The 16,382-nt window shown below is 44.9% G+C and overlaps 1 protein-coding gene across 1 annotated transcript in view; it reads left to right on the top strand.

The window, feature by feature from the left end:
* Pisd (phosphatidylserine decarboxylase) overlaps window positions 1-16,382 on the top strand; it is a 45,983-nt gene that overhangs the window by 17,125 nt on the left and 12,476 nt on the right. The window contains 1 exon segment of the mRNA XM_021161698.2: window positions 4,124-4,299. Within this exon segment, the coding sequence (XP_021017357.1) occupies window positions 4,124-4,299 (176 nt within the window).

The following is a 16,382-nucleotide window of genomic DNA, read 5'->3' as shown; positions in this document are numbered from 1 at the left end:
GATGGTTGTGAGCCACCATGTGGTTGCTGGGATTTGAACTCTGGACCTTCGGGAGAGCAGTCGGGTGCTCTTACCCACTGAGCCATCTCACCAGCCCGTGGACACACCTTCTTATCCTTTCAGGGTTTAGCCTGATTTCTGAAGAGTCAGCTTCCTCAGAAGAAATCCTGGATGAGCCCCCAAAGTGATAGGCTGAAGAAATCTCAAACTCTGCAGTCAGAACCAGCAGTTGAGTGGAGTTCATTATGGGTTGGGGAGGTGAGACGCATGCATACATGCAGCAGACACAGAGAACAATGCTCTGCAAAGCAGAGATTGAACTTGGGAAGCCAAAAACTCTAGTCTCTTTTCAAGGGATCAACTATTTTAAGTCAATGAAGAGTTTTTCTCCCCTAATTTAAGGTTGGTCAATTTGAAGAAAGATGGCTGTTGGTTGTCCCAGAACTGTTCTGTGTCAAGAGCTGACCTTGAACTTGTTGAAGCAGTCCATCAGCAGGGGACCAGTTGTACAGGGGCAAGGCCTACAAGGCCTTGGTTTTAAGCTGCCAGGTTTTTGTCTCAAGTCAGCGAGTGGGGGAGAAGGCTGTCTCAAGTCAGAGGCCAGGCATCCTGTAAGGATGCCACCTTTATTACCAAGCCATGGCCCCCTCTTCCCCTCTGTCTGCCTACCCAGGAATCTTAACTCCTGGTCATCAAGCCTACCTGTAACTCCAGCACCAGGGGACCAGATGTCTTCTGCATTTGGCTGTCACCTGCACTCACACGATCACAAACACTCATATAATTACAAAAAGAAGAGAAAGAAAAGTCAAGAGGAAAACCTATAGATGAAACTGAGTGTGGTGGTTGCTACTCCAGCACTTGGGAGACTGAAGCAGGAACACTGCTTTGAGCTTGAGCCCAGCCTGGCATAAAGAGAAGACCCTGCCTTTAAAAACAGAACCAAAGAAAGGTAGCAGGAAACATTGAGCACTGTGCCTGTGGGTGTTGGCTGCAGACTGGGTGTCATCACTAGTCAGTTCAGAAAGAGCAAAGTGAAAGGTAGATCTTGCTCTCCTTACGGGAGCCCACCAAGGGTCACCACACAGACACGGTTTATAGTCAGTTGAAAATCTCTATTCCTGCTGTCTGGGACTACATTCAGGTATTTGGGACCCAAGTGTTTAGGGTAAGGGGTTTTAAAGGCAAAACCCCTCACATCCTGGTATCTATCTCATGCAGCAGCTGCAGGGGGAGGTTTGGGGCAAGGGAACAGTTTAACAGAAAGTAAAATAAGTGTTTAGCCAGAGTGGGTCCTGCACAAGCAGGCTGTCTAACAGAAGCTAAGATAAAGTTAGCTGGGGCATCTTGACCTCAGGTTCCTAGAATAGAATCAGGGAATTTTCCATAGGATTCTCTATCAAGGCAGTGAAACCTAAAATGGTCTTGGCAAGAATCCAAGATGGATGCAGTGTCTTGCACTGTCACACTCTGACAAGTCTTTCTTGATCAGAGTTCTGTCTTTTTTTTTAAAGATTTATTTATTATCATTAAGTACACTGTAGCTGTCTTCAGCTGCACCAGAAGAGGGCGTCAGATCTCATTATAGATGGTTGTGAGCCACCATGTGGTTGCTGGGATTTGAACTTAGGACCTTTGGAAGAACAGTCAGTTCTCCTAACCGCTGAGCCATCTCTCCAGCCCCCGAGTTCTGTCTTTTTGGTTTTTAAGTTAGTATTTGTTAGGTTTCTGAGACAGCTTAAATAGATAGGAAGCAGAGGCTGGAGAGATGGCTCAGTGGTTAAGAGCACTAACTGCTCTCCTGGAGGACAATTCTCTGTGCCCACATCAGCTCACAACTGTCTCTAACTCCAATATCTGATACACTCACACACATACATGCAGGCAGAACACCAGTACACATAGACTAAACTGAGAGAGAGAGAGAGAGAGAGAGAGAGAGAGAGAGAGAGAGAGAGAGAGAAACCCAGAGACAGGAGTCTGACCTTGGCCTTTCAGGACTGTTTATTGAAACACACATTGAAGGGCAGTGTCACTCCTGAGTGGATGGTTGAGGAGACTGCCAGAGAAAAAGATGACTGTGACCCTTTACAGGATGGAAGTTATTGCAGCATGTGACTCATGTTTCCCTCTTGGAGACCCTTACTCCCAATGTTACCTGTCCAAGGCAAGACAGGCTGCTCCAACAGATAACCTGCCAAGTGGCAGGATCATTAGGCATGATTAGACAATGAGCAAGATTTATTACATCCATATTTGCTTATTTTAAAAAAAGAGCCAGCGTGTCAGTGAGCTGGTTTGGTGGGTAAAGGCTCTTGCTATCAGCTATCTGATAACTTGTTTGGTTCTCAGGATCCACTCGGTGCCTGTGTGCACATTTATGTCTGTGCATACATACACAGGTTAAATAAATAACAGTTTTAAAAGAGCCAGTGGTTTGAGTGTGAATGTACCTCAGTGGTGTGACTGTAGCTCTGTAGTATGAGTAAGACCCCAGGCAGACCCTAGGGTCAGTCCCAGTACCTCAGGGGCATAAACAGTGACAAAAGAATGTGCTGGTTGTGATGACAACACACAGAGACCCAGCCCTTGAAAGCCGGAGGCAGGAGCATCAGGCCAGTCTTAGTTACACAGTTTGAGGTTGGCCTGGGATCTGTGAGACCCTATCTGAAAACAACTAAAAGCAGCCACTGAAATTAGGCACTGTGGCCCCCCCAATCACGTCATGGCACCCATCTACTTTGCTGTTCATGACTCGGCTCCTGAGGGGTCTTGATGTGCTTTGGTTTCTTCAGTTGTATGTATTTAAGGCATATTGCATGGTGGTTTTGTTTTGCTTTTTTGTTTGTTTTTTTTTATTTGAGATAGAGTCTTGCTGTTGAGCCCAGGCTGGCCTTGAACACTATCCCCCTTCCTCCACCCTCCTGGGTGTTGGGGTTATAGGAGTGTACCACCAGGTCAGCCAACAGGATGGAGTGCTGACGTGTTTATCTAGAGATACACAGTGAAGTCATTGTCTGTTCTCTTTTGGCAAGTTATTACTATATAATGTTAATAATCCTTTTATTGTACCTTAGGCCCTTCACAACGTGTGACCTTGGCTTTCCTGTCCCAGCTCTTACTCTAACCACCTTTAAAAACAGTTATTTTGCAGTGCTGGAGATCAACCCTTATTACATGCTAAGCACGTGCTCTACCACTGGGATATTCTAGCCCGCTACCTTTCTAGATTCCATCTATGAGTAAGATCATGATGCGTCTCTCTGTGTCTGGCTGGGGTTGCTCCTTATCAGGAGTGTATACGCTTGTGTGTTTTAGAATGTCAGAGCCTAGTGTGACTTGTAAAGGCCAGAATTGTAAATCACCTCATGTAACTTCTGAGAGAAGAGCCAGGGTGAGAACTGGTGTGTGTAGCATGTCGGTAGACAGCTGAGCCCACCTTGATTAGTTTCTAAGCCTCGTTGAGATTTTCTTATCTATCTCACCCTCTCTCCTTCATTTGTTTATGATTCTGGTTTGTTTTTGTTTTTGATGTTGTGAGACAGGGTCTATGTATCTCTGCTTGGCGTAGACCTCTATATAGTTAGGCTGGCCTTGAAATCAGAGATCTACCTGCCTCTGCCTCCCAGGTACTGAGATTAAAGGTGGGAGCTACCACAACCGACCATCCTTTATTTATTTATTTATTTATTTATTTATTTATTTATTTATTTATTTGGTGCCAGCGATGGATCAAAGGGCTTACATATCCTGGGTGAGTCTCCATTACCGAGCTAGTTCAGTAGGCCAGTTTTGATTTGTTATTTTGAGATTGTGTCTCCCTGAGTCACCCAGGCTGGCCTCAGCAGTAGCTGGGATCATAGGCCTATATAATGAAGCCCAGTGTAGTTCAGAGTTTTTGTTTTCAGTCCATGACTGGTTCCATAGCCAAGATGCCTGTCCTCTACTGAGTGACGTGACTTGAAGAAGGGTCTTAGGAGCTGTTCCTCAGTCTTCCTCTCCAGTCCAGTCACCTTCACTAAGGTTGTCTTTCGGGCTCTCTTGTGGTACTGGGATTGCATGACTCATTTTTACTTCTGTCTCCCATGCTTAGAATCTCCTTGTTTTCTTTTCCCTGTTACAGGTGTCAGAAATTTCCATACTGCTCCTGTCCGATCCTTGTTCCTCCTGCGCCCTGTGCCCATCCTGTTGGCAACAGGTGGAGGGTATGCTGGGTACCGGCAGTATGAGAAGTACAGGGAACGGAAGCTTGAGAAGCTGGGCTTGGAGATCCCGCCCAAACTTGCTAGTCACTGGGAGGTAGGACTGATGTCTTCTCATCTCAAACAGCTGTGACTTTCTAAATGCGATTGTTTGAACAAATCACATTTGCTTTCTTGGGTCTCGTGTATCTGGTGGATTTTGGATGGCTGTAGGAATCACACCTTTGATATGCTATAAAGCTTGTCTTCTATTCAAAGACCTGGCCCTGGTCTCCCCTGCACTGTGAGCAGAAAGTGCTTGCTGTTGGAATCATTGCTTGCACTCGTATTGTCAGCAGCCATCTTGGCTATTGTTCTGGGACTAAGACAGGTGACATGTTGGTTTTTGTAATAAGAATTCTTTCTCACCAGGAACCAGACTGTTATAATCAAATTGTTTTATTAGCACTCAGAATGCTCCATACCAGATTGTCACGTAAGGGGGATGGGGCAGCCACAGTGTTCCTGAACAGTGCATCTTACATAATGCAGCACCTCTTCCAACACCTCTGCTTTCTATGGCCAGGATGAGCCTCTGATTCAGTGGACGTTCAGTACTTATGGAAATTCGATGTAAAGCTGTAATTTAGGGCCAAGAACATGGCTCATCAAGTAAGAGCATCTGAAGCATGAGGTGCAAGCTGGACCTGGTGACGGGTGCTTGTAACTTCACCACCATGGGAGGGCAGACACAAGAGGATTGCTGGACTGCTGCCTTTCACCTAGGTTCAGTGGACGCTCTGTTTCGAGGGAACAGGGAAGAGGGTGGTAGAGCCGACACCTGACATCTAGCCTCTGTTCTGATACCAGTGCATACATGTCACACACTACACTCATACATATTTACAAAAAGCCCCACAAGACTGTCTTTTCTTCATCCATAATTTAACAAAAGAATGACTTGATTCATCAGATGATCTGTGACTGGTCCCAGTACTAGGCAGAAGAGGGTGAGGACTGAAGCTTTCTGGTATTTGGATTCTCTCAGACCTCCCTCCATACTGTTTGTCTTCCTCAGCTGACACGACCTCAGCTTGCTGGTGGCAAGTCACACATACCACCTGTATGAACTTGGAAGTGTCACTCTCTCCCTGGTCCTCTGTATATTTAATTGTAGAGTAGAAGGTTGAGTGGGAAAGCAGCTGATGCTCCTCCATGTTCCTCAGTCTCTGTCGCTAATTTTGGTGCCATTGCTATGTGATGGGCCTCCTTCCAGGATAGGCTCTGTAGTACTGTGGGTTTTGACCAATTTCCTCCTATAGAAGCCAGTGTTTCCTCCCTCCTCCTGTTCCTTCTTTCCTATCCCTTCTTCCTTGTCTCCATCCCTCTTCCCTTCCCTTCCTCTCCTTTCTCTCCTCTCCATTTCTCTGTGACACTAAGGATTGAACCCAGGGTGTCATGCAGGCTGCATGCTTGCTTTCCCACTGAGCTATAGTCTAGTCCTTTTTAATTTTACTTTGAGTCAGAGTCTCACTAACTTGCTTAGGTTGGCCTCAAACTTGTCATTTTTTTTACCTCATTCTCTACATGATATTAAAAGGTGTGTGCCATGATTTTTACATGATGGCTGTAAAAGGATCTTGCAGGGTCCCAATCCTAGACTGGCAAGACACTGATGTGGAATGGCCTATGCAATGGGAGTTCGCAGACACCTGTAGGTAAAGAATTGTGGGAGTTCTAGGTAACCATCCCTTACGTGAGTAACACGGCTACGGAACTCCTGGGTTTTCGAGTAAGATGCCAGCATTTCATCTCATAGAGAGTAGTGTGCACTGGGTTGATGCTAGAATATTTTGTGGTGGCAGCAGAGTGAGGAGAGACTTGAATTGGCAGCACCCCTTATCTCCAGTACCTGCCTAAACTCATTGCAAATAAAAGAAATTTTCCCAATTGTGACCATTCATTCTGGTAGAACTTTGAAAATGACAAATTTAGGGAGCTGGGGAGGTGTGTAATAGTGTTCACTGCACAAGGATGAAAAGCCATCCATGGCAGCATGTCCCTGTTACCTCAGCGTTTGGTGGCAGACATAGGTTTGTTCCAAGAACTCAAGGGTGATTTGAACTGTGGGTGCCCGGTTCAAGAAGTTTTAGGGGAAAAAATGATTTTAGAATGTTGTCTAAAGATTGTGGTGAAGAATGTGGTTGCTTTTGCCCTTGTCCAAGGAGTCTGCCTGAGGCTAAGGTGAAGAGATTTAGATTAACTGCATTGACAAATGAGGTCTTAAAACAGCCTAGCATAGATTCTGTCCTGTGGGTTTCACTCTTAGGAATAGCATGTTGTTGTTGAGCATGTTGTTGTTGTTGTTGAAATGGAGCAAGCGTAGAAAGGAAAAATACAGCAGGTATTGTTCAAGTATTAAATTAGGTGAACCAGAAAATGGAATGGAGCTAAATCCTGTGTTCAAGGATATTAAATGGGATTAACAGAGTGATGACCTGGGGTGAGATTCTACCAAGCTAAGCTTCCATCTAGAGAAAAGAAATTAAAGAAAAGTCTAGGAGTGATGGTTCCTGCCTTTTATCCCAGCACTCAGGAGACAGAGACATGCAGGTCTCTGAGTTCCAGGTGAGCCTACAGAGCAAGTTCTAGAACAGCCAACCTTAGAGTGAATAAATCACGGGAAACAAGCTGGTGACGATACAGTTGAACATATTCCAGCCACAGCAAGCAATGGAACTCGGTAACTTTAGCCACGTGGTTCAGGCTTTAGAGTCAAGAATAGAAGAAAGGGGTTATGGAATCTCCCTCCTGACTAAGGAAAGTGGGTGTCCCTGCATGGAGGCCCAGCGAGGCCACTGTGTGAAACTGTGAAGGTGAAGCTTGGATTGCCAGAGCTCTGGGAGATCTGCCGAAGAAAGCTACAAACAGGGAGTGGGATCAGCCCAAGAGAAAGAAGTCTGCTGCAGTCAACAAAGCTGAAAGGAGTGGAGATCTGAAGAGCGCTTTGATATCATACATGGAGATGCAAAGTTTGGAGTTGGCCCAGCTGATTTTCTCTCTTGCTTTGGTCCAGTATTTCCTCACCACGCTCCCTTCCTTATGCACATGATAGTTGGAAGGATAGATCTGCTTTTGATTTTATTTTATAGGGGGTTACAGTTAAGAGATTGCATGAATCTCAGACAAGACTTTGAACTTTGGACTTTCAAACATTGTTGAGATTGTGGTAAGACTATGGGGACTTTGGAAGTTGGACTAAATGTATTTTGCCTTATGTTATGGCTGAAAGCCTTTGGGGGCCAAGGAATGGAATGTGGAGGTTTGAAAGGCATGGCTCCCATAGACTGGCATTTGAAGATTACAGTGATCTGGGCTCTTCGGTTACAGAAGACTCGTCAGGACCAGCTGAGCAGAACCACAGAATCGCTTGTTTGTTTGTTTGTTTGTTTGAGACAGGGTTTCTCTGTGTAGCTCTGGCTGTCCTGGAACTCACTCTGTAGACCAGGCTGGCCTCGAACTCAGAAATCCGCCTGCCTCTGCCTCCCAAGTGCTGGGATTAAAGGCGTGCGCCACCATGGCCCGGCAGAACCACAGAATCTTAAATCAAAATATTAAATGGTCTTGAGCCTTTGCTTCATTCTAATGTTATGGAGTTTGAGGCCACTGGGGAAAGACTACCGACTCAATGTAGATTATAACTAGCCAAATAACTGTTAGCAGGACCGCAGTCTCTAACGCCAAGTCAGAGATGCTGCACAGAAGCAAGTGGAGGGAAGGCTTTTTAAGGCTGACACCACAATTACTTCACTGCTGCAGAATTTACAGCTCTGTAAGGATCTGCCTCATTCCCCATGCTCACAGTGATAAGTAAGTCTACAGAAGCCAGAACACGTGACCAATCACTTCACGTAGCTACACAGTTCTGGAGAGGAGGTAAGGGCTTTTCAGGAATTTAGGTCAGAGGCCAAAGGTACTAAAGTAGATAGCAGGTACAAAATGGAGTTGCCTTATCGCTTACACTAAAATTTGTGCATAGCTCTCAGCATTCTAATGGCCCAAGTTCTCAGAACAGCTTGCTAAGATTTGAACATTCAGTGGCTTTTCTAGCCCAGAGTTCCGGCATCCCTCCAACAGTCCTCCCCAAAACCCATGGTCAGGATTGCCACACTAGTATCCCACAAACTGTACCCATTTCTATTTTAGGATTTCTGTTGTTGTGATGAAACAACTTAGCCAAAAGCAAAGTGAGGAGGAAAGGCTTTATGTTACTTATACTTCCCCATCTCTGTTCAAACAAAAAGCAAGAACGCAAACAGGGTAGGAGCCTGGAGGTAGGAGCCCATGCAGAGGCCAACTATGCCTGCCTCAAACTTTAGTCTTTTTTTTTCATCACTAATTTATTTATTCACTCAAACTTTATTTTTGACAAAGAGTAGACACACAGAGACAGGAAGTGCATTGGGTTTTTATCTGACTCAGGTGGTGACTGTCTTTTTCCCAACTGACTGGAGTCCGCCCTCACTATCTTATTCAGTTGGCTAGTCTGGAAAGAATTGGCTCAGTAAGTGAAGGAGAAAGAGAAAGGGTCCACTGCCCAGGCCATCACGATGCTAAAATAGAGCAGTGGGCCTTTAAGTAAACAACAATTTACTAGATGGAGGAGGATTTAGACCTTTGCATAAAACTCCTACAAGTGGGGCAATAAAGTAATTTTAATTCTTTGTTCTAAGCTCAGGTTTTACAGTATTTGATAGAAAAGACTCTTGTTTAACATTCCTTAGGATATCTAGCCACGAGAAAGGCTTACCATCTGACTTGCTTTGTGCTTTTCTCTTTCCTCTCATTTCCTTGGTACTAATTTTAGTTTTTGTTTGGATGGGAGTAGTGTAAAGCTTATTTCTAGTCAGAAGTATATCTCAGAGATGTGGCAGGTGGAGATGAGCTGTTAGTTTCATGTTGATATAAAGAGAAAAGGTGTATTAAAGATGCCACACCATATATTCTTGTATATCATGAAATTTTTGAGAGAAATTATTCTTGTTTAAATAAAGAAGAAAAGAAGGAAGAGGAGGAGGAGGCGGAGGAGGCGGAGGAGGAAGAGGAGGAGGTGGCTGAGGAGGAGGAGGCGGCTGAGGCGGAGGAGGAGGAGGAGATGGAGGAGATTGTTTCTTGTAGCCCAGACTGGTTTTGAACTTGCTGTTTAGCTGAGTCTGGCTTTGAACTCCTGATCCTCCTGACTCTACCGTACAAGTGCTGGGATTACAGGAGTGCAGCACCATGCTTGGTTTATACAGTACTGGGGTTTAAACTCAGGAGTACTACATACATGCCACACAAACACTCTACCAACTGAGCTACATGCTCAGTCCTAAGAGCAACTTTAATTCTATACAGATGTAAAAATTAATTGGTTAAAAAGGAAACACAAAACCTTACTAAGGGTTTATTTATTTATTTATTTATTTATTTATTTACTTACTCTTGAGATAGGATCTCACTATATAGCTCAGTATGGCCTCAAAACTGGCGATCTTCCTGCTTTACCTGAGTTCTAGGATTATACCGTGGTGTTAATTGGCAGTCAAATACAGTTTTTGAAGCATAAACTCCATGGTCTTGATGAATGTATATTCCCATGTAACCACTGTCACAGGCACATCTGTGTCCCTGCAGTCAGTGTCCTCCACACTTCTAGACAATCACTGCATGCACTAGAGCTACTGTTCTACAGTTTTATAGAAATGCAACCATGTAGTATTATGTGTTACATGTGGTTTCATTGAGCATAACATTTTAGAGAGTTGTAGTGGGGCATGGTGACATGCACCCTTAGTCCCATCACTAGGGAAGCTGAGGTAGGAAGCTCTCAGAGAGTACTGGTCTACACTGGGAACTCCAGGCTAGCCTTGGCTATATTGTTGAAACCCTGTCTAAATGGGGAGACAAAGAGGAGGTGAGGGAGAAAGAGCAGAGAAGAGAAGGGGAGGGAGGATAAGAGGAGAGGGGAGGAGAGGGAGAAAATTTGTGTTAACATCACATACGTTGGTAGTTTTTTGTTTTTGTTTTTGTTTTGTTTTTTCTGCCAGGTAGGACAGACATTCCCTCGCTTGGGGTGGAGCTGTTTCCTGACAAACCTATCATCGATTGAAATGTATTAAATAAAAATTGTATTTAACATATCAAGCCTACTGAGCATCATGGCTCAGCAGCTCAGTAGATTATAGGATATTGGCTATGCCTTTGTGTTTTCATGGTTAACTGGGTCAAGTAGTTCTGTGCCACTCTAGGTAGTATTGTAATGCATGTCATTAGCCCAGGAAAAGATCACACTGCCAAGTCTGACTTGTACTGAATGCATGCACTTCTGCAAATGGGGAAGTTAGACCAGAGTGGGGAAGATTGTATGGGTACCACGGGGTGTTCTTGGTGGCAAAGTGTATGTGGGTCCTACAGGGAGTTTTTGGTGGGAGATTTATTTACCTATTTTGTGTACAGTGTTCTGTATGCACACCAGAAGAGGCTATCAGATCTCAATCTAGATGGTTGTGAGCCACCATGTGATTGCTAGGACTTGAACTCAGGACCTCTGGAAGAGCAGTCAGTGCTCTTAACCTCTGAGCCATATCTCTCCAGCCCACTTTTTAATTTTTTTTTAGATTTACTTATTTTATATGTAACACTATCTTACTCTGTGTGTCTGTCTGTCTGTGTATCTGTGTGTACATGCACATTGCATGTATTCCTTGTGCCCTTAAAAGTCAGAAGAAAAGGGTGCCAGGTCCCTTGGAACTGGAGTTAAAATGGCTGTGAGTCACAGAATTGGCGCTGGGACTTGGAGCCATTATCCCAGCTCCTACATTTCTTTTATATTACCTAAAAATAAAATTACTTGTTCATTTACTAAGTATATATTTTTATAAGAAATTGTCAAACTTTTGACAACTACATTTTCAGCCGAGCGGTGGTGGCACACACCTTTAATCCCAGCACTTGGGAGGCAGAGGCAGGCGGATTTCTGAGTTCCAGGACAGCCAGGGCTACACAGAGAAACACAGTCTCAGGGAAAAGAAAAAGGAAAGGAAAGGAAGGAAGGCTGGAAGTTCAATGTTCCATGATCAGTGTATCCTTCTCCTTTTAGAGATTCTACCCCACTTCTCAGCATCAGTGCAGTGCTCGGAACCAAAGCTTTATTACACTGGGCCTGCAGGCAACATTGAGATCCAGCCTTATAGAGAGCTAGAGAGCTCACTCAGCAGTTAAGGGAGGCACTAGCTGCTCTTCTAGAGGAACTAGGATCAGTTCCCAGTTCCCAGTTCCCAGTTCCCATTTAGTGACTCACAAACTCCGTAACTCCATTCCCAGAGGGTTCAAAATCTTTTCTGACCTCTACTTATACCAGGCACATACATGGTGCACAGATATACATGCAGACAAAGACCCATAGTCAGAAATTAATTTTTAAAAATTTCAACAAGTGTCATGTTGTTCTCTGTAGTCCTGTGGTATGGATCGTGCACAGCCTGAATGCCACTTTCTCTGGCTGCGGTTCTTGTCTCAGTTGGGTGTTATCAGTCAGTAAGCAGTGTGGCTTCCCAAAGGGAGCTGAGGATTGAGGAACCCAGGGACTGCTGAGGAACTCTGCAGGAACTGGTGATGTTCTGTAACTGCCTGGGATCCTGATCAAAGAACCTGTACACTTGGGCTGTGCAGGCCTGCCTTCTGGTCTTCCACCTGAGGAAGCACTGAGAGACCTTTGCTTATGAGCAGCAGGGACAGGGGACCACCAGGTGTACCTGCTGTCATCTGTATATTACATTGCAGGCAATTATGATTTTAAATATTCTGTCCATTTCTCCCCATAAGACATAAAGATATTTTTTGGCATTTTAATGGCATATTGCACATTGCCTCTTTCCCATATATTGGCTAATGTTTTTGTAGATCACACTTTTGGATTACAGGATATCTAGTTGAAAATATGTTGCTGTCTAGAGCTACAGAGGTAGCTCAGTGGTTAAGAACACTGGCTATACTTTCAGGAGACCTGGGTTTGTTTCCTAGTACTCACACAGCAGCTCATAACTATAACCCCAGTTCTAGAGAATCTAGACATATATGCAGGCCAAATATCCATGCACATAAAATAACTAAATCTTAAAAGAAAGGAAGGAAGGAAGAATATGTTGCTCTTCAGCTTACTTATAGATTTGGTTCTTTTTCTGGTCTTTGGACACTCACCCATGCACCACCCCCATCCTGAGCCCCCTTCTGCAGCTCACACACACTGCTTTTTTTGGAAGGAGATTGGGAAAGGACAGCAGATCTCTGAAAAGGAGGAGTTCATAGGTTTCCTTCAGCGACCCATTTTGCATTCCTCGAGCGGTTTGTGTGTGTGTGTGTGTGTGTGTGTGGTTTTTCGAGACAGAGTTTCTCTGTATAGCCCTGGCTGTTCTGGAACTCGCTTTGTAGACCAGGCTGGCCTCGAACTCAGAAATCTGCCTGCCTCTGCCTCCCGAGTGCTGGGATTAAAGGCGTGTGCCACCACGCCCAGCTGTTCCTGCGGCTTTTTTGAGAACCATTTCCCATCCACGGCTCTCCTAACCAACAGTTGTTTTTCTGCCCTTGAGACTCCTCTCTTCATCCCTGGCATTTTGGTGGATGCTCCTTCCATCTCCTGCAGTTAGGCGGGTCAAATGGATATGGGCTTTCCTCAGGATGCCCTTGGCAACAGGGTTGGTACACAGAGACTCCAGTAAGAACTATTGCTCTACTGGCTATATAGCTCATCCTTTGTACTGCCTTTGCCTGGTGCCCCTAGCTCTCAGGGGAGGTTCTTTAGGTGCTATGACATACCTGGCTTCTAGGCCCAGAGGCAAGGGCTAACATTTCCAGAACACAACACACCTAGGTATAAGACAAAAGGGCCTGGCCCCAGGGACGGCCCTTGCTATAAGTCTCCTGCTCTAAAGGCAGAAGGATATCCTCAGTTTGAACAGGGTGGAAAATATTTTTATAGGAGAATATGAATACTTTCTTCTATAATATTCATGCTAAATTTACAAGTCCTCTGAGGTAAAAATGTGAGTCAGAAATTGTAACTTGTAGAGAATGAAGACTTCCTTTTTGTATAAACTGCTGACATGAGCCATCTGTGATATGGTTAAAGGAAGGGTGTTCTTATAGGTATGAGAGTAAGAATAGCCAGAGCAGAAAGAAAGGAACACAGAGGGAGGGGAAACTCAAGAAGACAGAGAGAGAGCATATTGAAAATAGCAGGGTTGGGCTGGAGAGGTGGCTCAGTGGTTAAGAGCACAACTGCTTTTCCAGAGGTCCTGAGTTCAATTCCCAGCAACTACATGGTGGCTCACAACCATCTGTAATGGGATCTGATGCCCTCTTCTGGTGTGTCTGAAGACAGCTACAGTGTACTCACATACACTAAATAAATTAATCTTAAAAAAGAAAAGAAAAGAGCAGGGTTATAAGAATGAGTAGCTAGGGGAGGGAAGCCTGTGAGTTGGCGTTTAGGGAGAAAGGACAAGGAAGAGTGTGAAGTATGTAACAGGTACTTGTGATTCTGAGGGAGCCTGGAGGCCAGTGTGTGCTTTGGTATTCTAAAGGCACCACCACGGATAGCCAGTGATAAGGGAAATGGCTCCTTTTGGTAGAGGGAACCAGCTCCACTCCGAACGCTGGCTTTTATCTAACTGCCAGAAATCCTCCTATAGTTCAGGACTGCCTTTTGGAGTTTGAGGGAACTGGAGTTTCCTTTGGACCTGAGAATCTTAACTGGTTTCAACATGAAAAGTGCCAGTCCTCTCTGTTGGTCTTACAAGGTCGTGAAAATAAAAGACAGATGAGGGGACTGGGTATGCGGGCATAGACCTCAATCCCAGGGCAGCCTGGGCTGTCGAGGGAGCTCTAGGACAGCCAGGGTTACACAGTGAGACCTTGTCTCAAAACAAAGCAAACACACATGAGGGTCTTACTCAGAGTGGCCTGAGCCAAGATAATAGTAGGAGGTGACACTTGGGGACATTGGTGACACGTGCCTAGAGTACTAGTACTCGGAAGGCTGAAGAAGGAATATTGCTTAGTTAGGCCCATAAGTTTAGGGTTAGCCTGGACAGCAAGATCTGTTTCTAAAACAAAGGCAAAACAAGTTTAGTTCCATGGACACTTTTCTTCGGCAAATATGTAATCCTTTGGAAACAGGACAGAGGGGCTTGAAGGGTGGCTCAGTCTGTAAACTGCTTGCCATATAAGCCTGAGGACCTGCTTCAAGGGTGCTAATCCTGCTGGGTGAGAATAAGGTCACTACCACAATTCTGAACCAAATTTGAAGCAAGCCTCAATTAAATACTGGCCAGGATGATAGGATGGCCAGGGCCATTCCTGGGTTTCCAGAAAATAGCATTTTGCCATTACATTTTGCAGAGGCTTAAAAAGGCAAACCCACAAGGGCATGTCTTAATTACTGTGCTATTTGTAAGGGATGGCGGAGGCCCCCCAGAGTCACACAGGACACACCCAGACACCAAATTCTCAGCACAAAGATTTCTTCCAGGGGTGGGGTGTGGGGACAGCAAGCAGCGGGTAGGTTTGGTTGTCTTCAGGAGAGGGGTTTTAAAGAGGGGAAGGGAGATTCTGTGCTAAGATGAGTTGGTAAGTCCTGATTAAACTTATTAGCCAAATAATGAGTTTGATTGTTGGACCTTGGAGGTTTGTCTCAGGAGTGAGTCAGTGGCCAGATAAGGGAATGGGCCTTGGGGGCTAAAAATATAATCTGTTTAGCAAGGAGAAGAAAGGTGAAAGGCTAAACTTGTTGGAGCTGTTTCCCATGCTTGGACCTAGTAGATTCCCTCATTATAGCTGTGAAGAGACACAGTGACCACCATAATTCTTACAAAAGGAAGCATTTAGTTGGAGGTTTGCATACAGTTTCAGAGGTTAGTCCATTGTCATCATGGTGGCAAACAGACATGGTGTGGAGCAGCAGCTTAGAGCTTTCCATCCTGACACATAGGCAGCAGGCAGGCAGAGAGACAGAGTAGGCCTGGCCTGGCCATTTGAAACCTCTAAGTCCAACCCCAGGAACACACCTGCTAAGCCTTCCAAACAGGTCAGCTGCTGGGGACAAAGCATGCAGGTGAGTATGAGCCTGTGAGGGCCTTCTCATCCATCATCCACCACAGTAGGCCGAAAAACTCTCAAAGTGCTACAGCTTTATTGTTTTTATTTTTGAGATGCAAGGCTCAGTGTGTAGCCCAGGCTAGCTTCAGATTGATGGTCTACCTGCCTCAGCTTCCCAATGTGTTTGATTACACATGGAAACCTCCTGTGTAGTAGTCTTTTATTTTTTTGATGTGCATGCTTTTATTCATGTATATGTTTGGGGTAGGAACAAGTTTTGTATAGGCACAGAAAAATGCAATGTGGTCAAGATCAAAAGACAGCCTCGGGTGTCAGTCTTTGGGATCCTTCTACAAGGTCTCTCACTGTCTTGGAACTTGCCAATGTAGTGAGCTTACAGAGACAGACCCTCCTCTTAGGTTGTCGTCCCTGGGGTCCAGGTGCATTGCAGCACACTTAGTTTTTGGTTTTATGGTTTGCTTTGTTTTTTTCCACCAGGTTTTGTTTATGAGGATCCTGGGGATCTGAACTCAGGCAAGCGCTGTACCAACTGAGTCATCTCTCCAGCCCTGTGAACGCTTTTGTATGGGGCTGGAGAGATGGCTCAGCGGTTAAGAGCACTGACTGCTCTTCCAGAGGTCCTGAGTTCAAATGCCAGCAACCACATGGTGGTTCACAGCCATCTGTAATGGGATCTGACTCCCTCTTCTGGTGTATCTGAAGACAGCTACAGTGTACTCATACACATAAAATAAATAAGATTTAAAAAAAAAAAGTTAAGAAAATCAGCTGCTACAGGGAATGCCTCTGCCCGGGAGTTGTTAATACTGATGTTTGGTTTATCTCCGTGTGCTGTATTTGATTTTTCTTTGCATTTTTTTAAAGCACTATAAATTCTTGCTTTAAAATACTGTCCTATACACTTGAGAAACACAAACAGGGATGCTTACTTTGGGCTCGCTCTTGGGCCTTTTGTGTAAACAAGGTCTGAAGAGCGGTGCATACAGCTATGCGGAGGCCAAGCTTGGACTTGAGGGATGCTGGTCAAGGACACCCACTTAGCCC

The sequence above is a fragment of the Mus caroli genome, chromosome 5, assembly GCF_900094665.2.
Source record: "Mus caroli chromosome 5, CAROLI_EIJ_v1.1, whole genome shotgun sequence".
Taxonomy (NCBI): domain Eukaryota; kingdom Metazoa; phylum Chordata; class Mammalia; order Rodentia; family Muridae; genus Mus; species Mus caroli.
The sequence above is the reverse complement of the archived record's forward strand: the minus strand, read 5'-3'. Positions and strand labels throughout refer to the sequence as shown.